The following is a 13576-nucleotide window of genomic DNA, read 5'->3' on the forward strand; positions in this document are numbered from 1 at the left end:
CTATGACAACTTCTTTGGAATCCCTCTCCAGGTTATTGTAGCGTCCCCCGGGGCGTCTTGGAATCTGTTGTTTGCACAGTTTCATTTGCCTTGTTGCTTTTCTGGCTTCTGAAAGGACAAGTGAATTCTGATAGACACTGGAACACTGGGATATTATATTCTGAGACTTTTGCTGTCGTTTCAATCTGCTTCAAACAGGGCTCCCTGACATTCTTTGTGAAGGGAAGGGAGATGCTATCTCATTACGTCAAAGAGGAGAGGAGGCCCAGCTTCTCCACTTCCTGTTTTAACACTTGAAAGGAGGTCTTTTCCTAAGTATTGGAAGGCTGAGATTTGACTCCTTCTCCGGGCATTACTTGGCTAGAAGGATAGTATCTTGTTAATACTGTTTTCTGTGTGCCTTTGCTATTGTTTATCTCTAGGCTTCCTTGGATACCAAAGCTGAAGAGAATTTCTCACAGCTAGAATAGTCTTCACTGCCTTAGGGGGAGGTTTCAGTATTACCTAGTAGAAATGAAAGTCCTGGGTCCCCCTCCTCAGCCTTCTCTGACTTGACCCCAGTGGGGAGTTGGGTGGCCTTTATGTCCTGGGAAGATGGGAAGACTTGTACTGGTTGGCCTGGTGACAGACAAAATGCTCTTTTATTCCTATGGCGTTTGCTTGGGTTGAGTGGCTAGTGTCTAAAGGTTTTCTGTCTTTCTAGGTGGTCCCCTTTCTGGTTCTTTATCTAGAGAGACTAAGTTTTCCCCAAGACATATTTTTCTGGTTTGTGCTTTTTGATCCTACAGGGATATTGATCTCTTCAGTTCCTGCTTTGGGATATAAGAGGAGAAAAGGATCCCAAGAATCCCACCACAATGTCATTCATTGAGACGCTAATCTCCAGCAGCTCTGGGCTTCCTCCACCTTTTAGCATATTATATTTGTTTTGTGCCAACTCAGACTTTCCTAGAACTTGATGATAAGATTCTATTGCTAGGCTGGGAAGATGACTCAGAGGTAAAGAACTCTGGCTGTTTTTCCAGAGGTCCTGAGTTCAATTCCTAGTACTCACATGGTGTCTCACGAACATCTAGAATGGGATCTGATGTTCTCTTCTGACATGCAGGCATACAGACAAAGCACTCACACATTAAAAAAATACATACATAAATACAATTGCTTAAAAAAGATTCTATTGCCAAAGACACTAGACACTGCTCTCAGGTCATAGACAAATCACGTTGGTACTGACCAGAAGCTCCACCCATGTTGGTTCGTTTAAATAGCTAGTTTAATAGCTAGTGTGTCATTTCGCCAAATAGATATAGTATTAAGCCACCCTCTTGATATGTATTTGTATACCCATTGACAAGTGCTGCTATCAGACCTCATTCGAGTAGTTTCTTTGTGCAGTGTATATAGAGGTTAACTCAGAAACATGCATCTTGTCAAAGGGCAAAGGATACATCTCAGAGAGATGTTCAGCCACAAATGAAATGTCTACAACATGCATTTGCCCCTAAGACTCTCAGGGACTATTGTGAAAGAGGGGCTTGGAAGATTGTGAGAACCTGAGGTCCAGGAGTGGACATTGTCTTCTGAGCACAAAAGGACCATTGTACTTGTGAATTGGAATCAGCTGCAGATGCCACACGAGATCAAGCTAGTCAACATTTCATTGTGGAGTGAGGAGGGACTCACAGGCCACCACCCACAGCTGAGGAGCTGTGGACAGATAATGGCTTACAGGAGGGAGATGTGGTCCTTGGTAGGTTAGACTATGCTCCAGTAGATGACTCCATGCATACGAATATGTGAACAATGCAAACTGGATTAAGTGGGTTAAAACAAAATAGAGAACATCAAGTTGGGAAGGGAAAGTGGAGTTAGGGGGACATATATCAAAACACATGTATGAAATTCTCAAAAATTAATATGCTAATTATATTTATATACTGTTAATATATTAATATATTGATGTGCTAATACATTAATATATTAAGTCAATATATTAAAAGAATTCTGGGGTTTTCTGTTAGAGGAAGAATAAAGAAATGTACATGTATTTAATCTTTTTATAAGTTCTCTTTTTTTCCTCCCTCTCTTTATTGAACCATGGTTTATAACCTTGAAGCCCACTGTGGGCACCTTTGCTGTACAGTCTGGAGGCTCACGATGGACACCAGCTTTAGGTCCTTATAGTGCAAACCTGGTCTTGAAGTATTCTTGCTGATTTTTTCTTCCGAAGGCTAAAATTACAGCTGCGAATGATGGCATCCGTATGAGAATAATTATGTTTATAACCTAGGTGTGCCTAATGATATATCAAATAATCCAACCACTAAAATGATGAACACTGAAAATATTTTCTTTTAAGTTGGGATTAAAGTGCCTAGGTAACACAAGTGAAAAAAATGCAACTGTATAAATTGTTGAGTATAATTATCTCTCTGTAGAAAACCAATTATAAGAATGAAAACTAGAAGTCTCTCCTAAATATTGGCTATTTTTGGGTTGCAACTGTATGTTTTCCTTTAATATGCAAAAGTTAAAAACAGGAGAACCTTGTTCACTTAGAATTAAAAATAAAATCCATGCTATTTTATTTCTGAGAAAGATACATACATCCACCGTTTTAGATACGCAACATTTCTCGTGGACTATTAAATCTGTTTGAGGAGTAGAGGTAATTTCAGACTGGGTTAAGCAAATCCAAACTACAGTCATGGGTCTAGACAATTCCTCTTTGTTAAATGGTCATTAGAGCCAAGGCAATTGGCCACTAAACTGTATTTACCACCCTAAAGCAGCGAGACAAGTTTTATTTGGAGATTAGCAAGAAGGCTTTATGGGCTTCCAGAATACCAAAAGCAAGCTTAAGGCAGAAACCATGATCAACAGACCCAGGATCTGGAGTCCCGGTAGATCCGTTTCTGCATTGGGCGGAGCCTGGTTGAGGTCCCGACTCCCCCAGGGACAGATCTGCGTTTCCAGCTTGGGTGTAGCCTGGGTGAGGTCTCGATTTCCTTCTTGAGCAGTTTTCATTTCCATCCACCGTGCTGGGGATTTAATTGTCATGCACAGCAGTTTTCAACCGTGCAAATCACGTAGGCTGAACACGGCTCACATGCGCTGTTTGATATGGAGGCTGTGGAGCCTGGATTGCAGGGGAGTCTGGGGAAAACCAATTCAAAGTAAGTTTAGTAAGGGAATGCTGGTAGCCCGTCATCTCAGAAACATTAAACTGCCTTACGAATTGTCCTCAGTAGAGACTTTGCATTTGACTCTAGCCTGTTCTATCTTTGGTGCCAGAGCAGCCCGGTCCATGGCTGCTTCAGTTTACTGCAGCAGGCATTGCGGTACAACTCCGCTTTAGCTTGTGAAATGTTATCTCACGTATGCTCCCTATTTCCCTCGTGTGGAAATATGATCTATGAAAACCATTCTAATTCAGAATTTGAGGCGATTTTAGAACATTTATCATAGACTTAGCCTCAGCTATTCACTTAAAGTTTTTCTTTTTACACTGTGCAGGCGTGCCTCTGTGTGTGTGTGTGTGTGTGTGTGTGTGTGTGTGTGTAAGAGGAGACCCTATAGAATCAGTCAGTTCTTTTCTTCCACCATGTAGGTTCCAGGGATCGACTCCAGGTCATAAGGCTCCCCAGTAAGTACCTCTGCCCATTGTGGTAGTTTGAATGAGAAATGCCCCCCTCCCCCCATAGGTTCAGGTATTTGAACATTTAATTCCTGGTTGGCAGAACTGTCTGGGGCTGTGGTGCAGCCTTCTGGAGGAAGTGCATCACTGGAGGTGGGCTGTCAGTTCACTCTTCCTGTTTCCTGTTGCAGTTGGAGATGCAATCTCTAAACTTCCTGTTATCTCTAAATGTCCTGCTGTCAGGCTTGCTGCTTGCTGTCTTGCTGCCTAGCCACGACATATTCTTACTCATCTGCAACTGTAAGCCAAAATAAACTCTCTCTTCCTCGAGTTGTCTTGGGTTATGTTCACGGAAACAAAGAAGTAACTAAAACGCCCACTGAGTCACCTTGCCATGCCTTTCCTTCACTGTTCAAAAAGGAAGACCCCTAAACATATTATGGAATTGGCCTTGGTCAGGCCTTGAGGAAACAGGGTTCTCTGTGGGGATTCTGGGGAACTGTGTAACTTGCCTGCTGTCCTCTTTCTCCAGCAGGCCCCTGTATGTGTTGATCTCACACTCCAGCCGGGCCTTGGTGTCCAGTAGCACCTTGTACTCCTGGTTCTGACGCTCCAGGTCACAGCGGATCTCAGCCAGCTGGTGCTCCACACTATCAATTAGGCACTGCATTTGGGCCAGTTGTGTGCTGTACTGGGCTTCAGTTTCTGCCACAGTACACTCCAGAGACTCTGTCTGCAAGAGGAAGACCTTCTCAGAAGGACTCTATGACAGACTCTTGATGAACCCTCCCCCCCTTTCTAGCTCCAAGACCTTAGGGTGAGTTACTTAACTTCTCTGAGTGTGTTTTATTCTGCAGTCAATGGAGAATGCAGAGTACCTATGTCATGGGGGAGCTGGGAAGGTGAGAGGAGCTGACATATGGGAAGCATTTGGAACAGTGCCTGGAAGCAACTGAAGGCCTTTAAATGTGTCACCTCTATCGTTATAACATTTGTCACCCAGGACTCTTTTGGGTAGCTCAAGGAGGGTTGTCACCACTTGGGAAGAAACTCTTGAGTCTGAGCATTTGCACAGTGTCAGTACCATGAAGTAAGATCGGGGTTCAACCACCAAGAGGATTCCATTTCTACGGAGAACTGCAGAATGTTCTGGCACTTACTTCCTTTGGTCCTAGCTTCCTCCCACCTGTTCAACCAGGCTAGCGAAGGTGTCTGCCATAGATTACACCATGCCTCTCCTACATGAATGCTCAGGTGAGGTTCATCTAGGTATACTCCTTGGATGTGGTCCAACACATACTGCGCTGCCGATGGACCTGGTATATGTGACTTTCACTGCATGGTGCTCTTGTTGCGTGGGTGGGGAAGAAGTGTGGTGATGTGCAGATCTTAACTGTAGTATGAACACTGGAAACTTGATGTGTTTTTTGTTTGTTTTAGACACTACGGTGAAACTGGAAAAATGTTCATCAAACTAAAGGAAATGAAAATCCATTGTTAAGCTTAAGGGCCTTTGGCTCACCTCTCCCTGTCCCACTGTGTTCTGAGACTTTTCTTGTCTCTCGTGGATGTTACTGGGGGGCATGCTCAGGCTTAGGGGGACCAGTGAGACCACAAAGGCTGTTGGTCTGTCATTCTTCCAATATGGGTAAGTAATGTTTGTGAAGAAAGACAGGGAAAAGCCAGCTAGGTTAATTGGCTGAACTGTGAGTGTCTCCCTGGACTTCTGTCAAAGAGCATAGCATCTCTGGGATGCTGCTGACAAAGGTTAGCACTGTTCATCCCACGCACCAGGGTTTGCTGTGCCTGGAGCTCAATTTCCAGAGTGTTGGCTGTACGCTTCAACTCCAGCATCTCAGTCTGGCAGCCCTGCAGCTGCTCTGCACTGGACATCTGCTGCTGGTTCAGCTCTTCTGTCTGAAACAAAGGCCCTGTTAGAGAGCTCAGGCAAGGCATCCTCCCCGAAGTCTTCCCTTTCCCAAGGGCACTGACCTGAGCAGCGAACCACTCCTCCGCATCCCTGCGGTTGTTGGCCAGCACCCTCTCATATTGACACCGCATCTCATCCAGGACCTTGTTGAGGTCCACAGTGGGGGCAGTGTCCAGCTCCACATTGAGTCGATCTCCAAGCTGCTCACGAAGCAAGTTGACCTCCTGAGAATGGAAATGGAGTAAGGAATGTCAGAGTGGGGTTTACTTCTGTTTAAGAAAGATTTTTAAAATTTACATTTATGTGTGTCTGTATGCCACATGGAGCTGGGGTTATGGGCAGTTGTGAGCTCCCTGACATGGGTACAGGAAGCTGAACTTGGGTCCTCTGGAAGAGCAAACAGCACTCTTAATTGCTGAGTCATTTTCCCTTATACTCTTTCTATTAGGTCCAAATGTTTCAGCTATTTGTCTGCAAAACAGGTGTAATTTTGTACCCTTTCCCAGAGGATTATTGTGAGACAGGGAAGAGTTACTACACACTACTACACACACAGTAAATCTATAAAATTAATGACACACGCTCAGGTATCCATAATTGCCAACTATTGTTACCAGCTAAGGTATCCACACTTGCCAGCTATTGTTACCATCAAAATATTCAAAGAGTAAATTTTTTCTTTGTTACATCAATCTGCTTCTCATTTTAATAGCTTATGACAGAATCAAATTATAAACACACAATACCTACAAACATGATTCCAAGTATTGTGTGATTGTTTATCCCTTTTTTGGAAGGGGATACACAGTCAGTTTTATCAGCTCAATTTCCTTGTTATACAATAGAGCTATGGAAAAAACCATGAGTTGAGTTACTTCTCAACCCAAGCAATGGCAGGAAAAAGAGTGACCTCACCTCCGTGCCACTGATGAGGGTTATGTTAATGATGCATGCTGTACATCACATCTACCTTGAGAGACACTGGGGCAATCATGCTACACAGTGAGAATGTCTCTAGTTTTGTTCCAGTATAGGCAGTGTCTGTCCCTGTTCAATTTATACACATGAGATTTCTCAACAGAACTCCTCCTATAGTCTTTGGCCCAGCGGCCACTCCACTCACCTCTTCATGGTCTTTCTTAAGGCAAAGTAGATCATCTTTCAGAGACTCCACATGGGCCTCCAGATCTGACTTGCACAGGGTCAGTTCACCCAGGATCCCACGAAGACCACTGATGTCATTCTCTACCAGCTGGCGCAGGGACAGTTCGCTCTCATACCTTTCAGAGTAGGAGAAAGGGAGGGAAGTGGCTTAATTGGCTCAGAGTACTGGGATGCAGGGTTGGATGACACATGGCCTCCAGAGAGTCACACGCCTCAATTTTCCTTACATTCCAAATGAAGGTGAGTTCAGGGTTCAAACATTCTCAGTTAAAAATATATATTATGCAGAAAATATTTTCTCTCTTACTGGAAGACATTAATTATTGTTAATTATTATTTTATAATTAAATTTAAAATTTAACGTGTAAATTGCATACACAAAGCACACTGTGGCTTAACAAAATAAACATAATTTGACTTACTTTGACCTAAAATCATCGGCAGCCAGTTTGCAGTTGTCCACCTGCACGGCAAGTCTAGAATTCTCTGCCTTCGTGCACAATATCTAAGAGGTAAGTCATCATTTAGTGAGGAGCTCTTTAGAAGAAATCCACATATCTATTTTAACAGCCTTGCCACTCATTAGTTTATGAAAGTCTTTCCAAGTTAACATAATGTCTCTTCCAACCCATGATTCCTATTAACTGTGCCACTTCACAGAATAAAAAAACATTCAGTGCCAATTGAGAAACAAAATACAGAAGCAAAAGACCTTCCCTTCCTAAAATGAAGGATTTCACCTTTTCTTTCTTAGTATGTGTAGGTGTGTGTGTGTGTGTGTGTGTGTGTGTGTGTGTGTGTGTATGTGCAGGTGAGCGTGTATATTTAAGAGTATGTGTATGCACATGAGAGTGTACACATTTGAGTGTGTCTGTATGTTGGTAAGAGTGTAGCCTTGTGCAGTGAGAAGAAGGTGAGAAGTTTTAGGTGCTTGTGAGCTGCCACACTTGGATGGTAGGAACTGAACTCAGGTGCTCATGAGCAGTACAATGTTGTTAATCACTGCTGAGCCGTCTCTGGGGTTCAAGGTTTCCTTTATCAGTGATGCAGGGCATTTTGTCACCATCACTGGCTTTTGAGCTTTGTTGAAGTTTCCCACACTGCTAGTGTTTGTTAGAATTGCATCTCTGTGGTCACAGAAATCCATCAATTAAAAAAGGAGAAGTGGCTTTGTTGGTCAAGGGTTTGAAACACGAGTAGGAAGATCTGGGTTCAATCTCACAGAGCTCATGTGAAAAAGGTAAGTATAATACTCAGTGTCGGTTAACCCCTGGTACTAAGGAGGTGGAAACAGTAAGATCCCTGGGGCTCCCTGGCCAGGCCTCAGGGACTGCAGCTAAATCAGTGAGTTCCAGTTTCAAGAAGAGACTCTGTCTCAAAAACAAGGCGAGGAACGCAAGGTACTTGCCATGGACCCCAGACCTCCTTACCCACACTCAGGCATGTGTTCCCTCCCCACACGATCATATATCACGTCGCCCACCAACCCCACATTTTGCACACATACACACAAATAGAGAACGATTTCCAGAACTCAAATGGATGGCATTCAATATCTGTTTGATAAAGAATATAAACACGCAATGATACATGAAGAATGGGGTTTAGAAGACGTCATAACTCAATTTCCTTCACAGTGTAGACAAAGTCTACAGCAAGGTGACATTTCTATAGTCACCCAATAATTCTCTGAGAATGAGATTGATTATTTGAACTAACTCTGGGAATCCCCCTTTCCTTTGTTTTACATCCACAAAGCAACCTGCCCTAGTACAGCTATGAGAGAAAACAGAATTGGAAAACAGAGAACATTGGGAAACATTAGGGCAGTGAGACACCCAACCTTTTGTTGTAGCTCTTCAATGGTGTCAAAGTACCGCTGATAATCCGGGCAGACCGGTGTGGCATCGGGCTCACATTGCTCTCGGATCCTGCACTCCAGCTCTGCATTGTTCTCTTCCAGGCTTCTCACCCGCTCTAGGTAGCTGGCCAATCTGTCATTCAGGAACTGCATGGTCTCCTTCTCATTACTGTTGAACGTCCCTTCTTCACACCATGCACAGTTCCCCACCAGGCAAGGACTGTTACAACCGCCAGTCAAGTAGCACGGTGAGAGGCAACCGGCCGGGAGGTGAGCCCTGCAGAGGAAGCTCGGGGTTTGACATCTGGATGTGGCGCAGGTGCTGGGAAGGTAAGTTGTGCTGGTGGGGCAGAATGAGGCAGTTGTGCAGCTCGATGCCCCTGCATAGGGCTCAGAAGAGCAGCAGTCAGGGGAGCCTTCGGAAGCCATCTTCTGAGAAGGAATGAACAGATTGAATGGTGTATTGCTTAGGTCTCGCCTAGTCTCCCAAAGGTCTAGGACTTTTGGCTTCCTGAGACTTTTATATCTCCCTTCAAATGAGTGTTTACAGGACACACCGATGTTTTCTCTAGCCTTGCAGATGCCAGCTTTCCTACAAACATCTCATTAGTGTTGATTATTTACGGAGGAAGTTGTATGCCTCGTAAAAGGAGGATAACTTCAGGTTACTAAATCAGGACTAACGCCATTTCCACATGCTGCTTGGATAAAAATTCTTATTTCAGCAAACGGCCATAGGAAGCACTACCTTTTTGAATGAATAAGGAACCAAAGAAAAAAATCGAGCCATCAGTAATTAAAGGTAGAGATCATTGGAGATACAGAAAGTAATATTCCAACAGGGTTTGATTTTGAAAATTGATTGCTCTTGTCTACTTTACAAATGGACATCACAGCTTATTAAATTGTATTTGTTTGTGCTACCAACCACTGTAAAAATGGCGGTTAGCAATCTCAATCTTGAAGTGTCTTTTTTTTAGTGAGTTTGAAGTATGTGCTTACATGGTACAGGAAAAGGTCTATGCTGAGTGCAAATTATGTGCATTCATTTTATAGACTGATGAGAATAATTGAGTCAAACTATGAATTGGTTATCAAGATCTGAATTGCGATCTTTGGTCATCTAGAATTTGTGGTCTGTAGCCAAGCACTAAGCATGCCTAACCCTGCTTAGTTGGTGAGATTGGATGTGCACTGAGTGGATAGTCAGACACGCAAGCTTTGCTTTCTCATGTTTACATTTTAGAAGCGTTATGCTGTTTTTGAAAAGCAGTCTTTCTTTCTTTTTCCTTCCGTCCTTCCCTCCCTTCTTCCTTCCTTTGAAGTTGGAGATCAATCATAAGGTATTGTTCATGGCACATAATTGATTTACCTCAACCTATAGTCCCAGTCCTTACCTATATTAAGGAGAGCAGAGAGAGAAATTGCAATGAGGGTTTAGCTGTAATCTGTGACGGAGCTCCTTACCCATTATACTTGGGAATAGAGCCAAGGAAGCCACAAAAATCTTACTTTTAAAAAAATATGGAGTCTGTCTCCTCTTTTTTATTTAGGAAAGTCTCAATTTCATGAAAATGAAAAATATTTGGATGTTGGGAATATGATTATGTGATGTCTGTTTCAGCTAACAGTTTCACTGAGTTAAGAACCTCTGGTACAGAACTAGATGGACATTGGTTCTAGGATCTCACCTCTACTATAACTATAAACTGGAGTTTCATGTTGTCTGATTTTAATTGTGGTTTTTATTTCACTTTCAAAAATTACACAGAGAAAATTGCTTTCAGCATCAATAAAAGTCCACTGTGCGTGTGTATGTGTGTGTGTGTGTGTGTGTGTGTGTGTGTGTGTATGCATGGATATGCATGTATGTGGAAAGTAGACATTAATGTTGAGTGTCTTAGATTGCTTTTTATTTCCTTATTATCATTTTTGAGACAGATTTCTCTACATAACTCTGGCTGACTTGGAATTCACTGTGTAGACTAGGCTGGCTTCTGACTCATATTAATCTACCTGAATCTGTCTCCTGAATGATTTGATAAAAGGCATGTGTTGTCAGGAGCCAACATAGGAGAAGCTAAAAACTAGCAGGAGATCTTTCCGAGATGGGTGTGACTTAGATTAAAATCTACAGTGGAGCTCCAGTAGGCAAGTCCTAGGAGAAATTCATTTGAGGAAAGATTTCTGTTATCAATATGCTTTCTTGTTATTATTAAACATATATAATGATCACTAGGCATTAGCCTACCCTTTGAGCAGATCTCTGCAGAACTACAAAGATGTACTGTCTCTTAGTGATGCTATACAGACAAATGAATGAGTTCCCAATTCTTTATAATGATCCTATAAGAATTCCTAAAATTATATCAGTATTTATTAAGATCTTTTATAGTGGGACTGCTATTAGGTTCTCTCTGATAATCAAAACTGCACTGAGAACTCTGCCAGTCTTTAGTGTCATGAGTTAATTGCTTCTGAGATACCAAGCAGACACCTCCTACTCAGAGCACATTAGTGGTTGTAAAACCACTAACTAAAGGTCATAAAAAGGGAACTAACAATTCATTATAGTTGCTAGGACAGAAGATAAAATATTGACTGGGTTTATCTATACAAAAATTCAGTAATAACGCAGTTATGGCTTTTAACTTGCCATGAACCCGTAGAGCTGTGACAAATAATGAATGTTTAGAATGGACATGTAAGAAAACATTCTCTGTTGTAAACTTCTTATTTGATTTATGGTTTGAATTTATGTGTAAACTTGTCATGAACTTTTTACCATGTGATCATGTATTCTGATGTGTTGGTGCTGAAGACAAAGAGAGGAGAACATTCCTCTTATCCCCTTTTACTTAGACCCCTTATCCCCCATTTTCACAAGGCCCTTTCCCCTTTTTCTTCAAGGACTTTCATAGGACACTTTTTACAACTTAGAAATAAACACTAAAATCACTTTTCAAAGTGTCCCTTTTTCTTCCTGAGATTTCAACAAGCAGCTGCATAGTTTCTGCTGAGATACAACAAAGGCTACTTTATTTGCTGTTAGGCTACAGATGTTAATCACCTAAACTGGCAGTTTTTAGCCCTCAGAATTAGCAAGAAACATTTTAGGACTTTTTATAAGTTATCATCAGCATTCAGTATAGTTAGAGAGCTGGAGACATTCTGTCTTTAAAACTACTCTGGAGTCTGACTCTGTGTCTTGTTTCAACCTTCTCCAGGCTGGGAGGCTCTTGCCGATGTGCCACCTTAACTTTTGAGACAAAGTCTCTCACGGACTAAAGGTTCACCCACTCAGGTAGGCTGGCTAGCCAGTGAGCTCTAGGATCATCTTCTACTTGGTCCCCCAACACTGGGATTACTGATGTGTTGCCATGTCCAGCTTGATCTCAAAGCCTCATGCTTGCGCAGCAGACTTTTTACTGATCCAGACATTTCTCCCCAGCTCCTCTAAGGAAAAAAAATTCATGATCTGAAACAAAACACAATTAACCTCCCATTCCTACCCTGAGCATCACTTCCCAGGTAGCTGCCAATGAAAATACAGTAATAAAAAATCAGAAGGAGTATATAAGATAGCATCCTGGGATTTATTCGCAAGTTGTTTAAATTGTTCTGCTACATTCTAGAGGGGTTTACAGTGTACTGATACTACTCTGTGAAGGAAGTGGGGCTGAGAGTTCAAAGACGCACTTGAAAAGATTAATACCTAAAATAAAGCCACAACCCAGGAGCAAACTGATAACTAACATACAAAACCTCGTTGAAGAGAAATGCTCTTCTTCACTAGCCAGCTGTCCTAGACACAGGTAATTTAAATGTAATACTAGGAAGCAGACCGTGGAGATGCATAGCTGGAATCCCAGCTTTGGAGGCTGAGGCAGGAGGATCAGGTCTTTGAGGACTGTCTGGGTTACATGTCAAAACCCTGCCTCAAAATCTCATCCAAAAAGTGTTACATAACATGTTATTATTTTAAATTAACTGCAGATAAAATTAGGAATATCTCCTTTTGCCTCAAAGTAAATTCTGACTGGAGAGTTTTGGCTGCTGGTTCTTGTGTCTGTGGGTCATGGCTATTCGTTTTGGTCTTGATGAAATAGACAGTTTTGCACAGTAATGGATAGCTGTACTCTCAGAACATGGGAGGGGGCCAGGGTACACATCTGCAGCTCATGATCCTCAGAAGCAGAGGCCACTGGGAACAGAGGAAAACAGGCTCTTTCATGGTTGTTTCATGAGAGGCCACAATAACAAGCATGGCTGTTTCATTGATGGCATCCATGATTGCTTTGGGACATCCACTGACTCCTGCTGCCAGAATAGGTTTTCAAAAATATGATTCCATTTCTTTAATTTTTTATTCTTTACTGATACAACCCAAGCAATCTACCTTGCCAAACAGAATCTCACTTCCCTGGCTGACAGCCACCTTGTGGCTTATTACTTGGTTCACAAACCCAAGCTCCGGCCACTCTCCCCGCTCATAGATATTATTTCTCCTGCCCTTCATTTCCTGGCTTAAGGTTCATGTCAAAACCCAGTGGCAATGCTATCCAGCTGCTTCAGCTTGAGACATATCTATCAGACTCCTCACATCAATGCTAAAGGAGCATGTGGAAGAGAGGGTAGCAGAAAAACTGTAGGAGCCACAGGTGGCAAACAGCAAAGAAATAGTGTTTACAGGACACAGTAGGGCAGCACAGGAGGAACTCACAGCAGCTGTGACAGCATGCTCAACTCATGCAAGCCCAAGGCAGAGCAGAGAGAGAGGTGAACACAAGGTTCTACCTACCCATAGTTGAGGAGTTATTGGCAATTTGTAGCTGCTGGGAAAGGGAGAGTTGATTTGATTGAAGAGTGTCATCCATGATAGGTTGACTACATTCCAATGGAAGGCCACATACGCAAGGATATATGGACAGCACAATCTGGGCTTGGAAAGGACACAAAGTTGGGTGAACTGGAAAGTGGGGGT

The 13576-nt window shown here is 42.6% G+C and overlaps 1 protein-coding gene across 2 annotated transcripts; it reads right to left on the reverse strand.

Moving 5' to 3' along the window:
• Nucleotides 1-2842: 2842 nt before the first annotated feature.
• Krt40 (keratin 40) lies at nt 2843-9021 on the reverse strand. Of its 2 annotated transcripts, NM_001008821.1 has the most exons (7): nt 8575-9021; nt 7154-7236; nt 6691-6847; nt 5630-5791; nt 5429-5554; nt 4150-4370; nt 3057-3156 (listed from the first exon to the last, which is right to left on the reverse strand). In NM_001008821.1, exons 1-7 carry the CDS (start codon nt 9019-9021, stop codon nt 3057-3059), a joined length of 1296 nt encoding a protein of 431 aa, NP_001008821.1. The 2 variants fall into 2 exon arrangements, with proteins under 2 accessions (XP_017452622.1, NP_001008821.1); XM_017597133.3 differs by lacking the exons at nt 6691-6847; nt 7154-7236 and having other exon boundaries at nt 2843-3156.
• Between the last annotated feature and the right edge of the window lie 4555 nt (nt 9022-13576).

Source organism: Rattus norvegicus, chromosome 10 (genome assembly GCF_036323735.1).
Source record: "Rattus norvegicus strain BN/NHsdMcwi chromosome 10, GRCr8, whole genome shotgun sequence".
Classification (NCBI taxonomy): domain Eukaryota; kingdom Metazoa; phylum Chordata; class Mammalia; order Rodentia; family Muridae; genus Rattus; species Rattus norvegicus.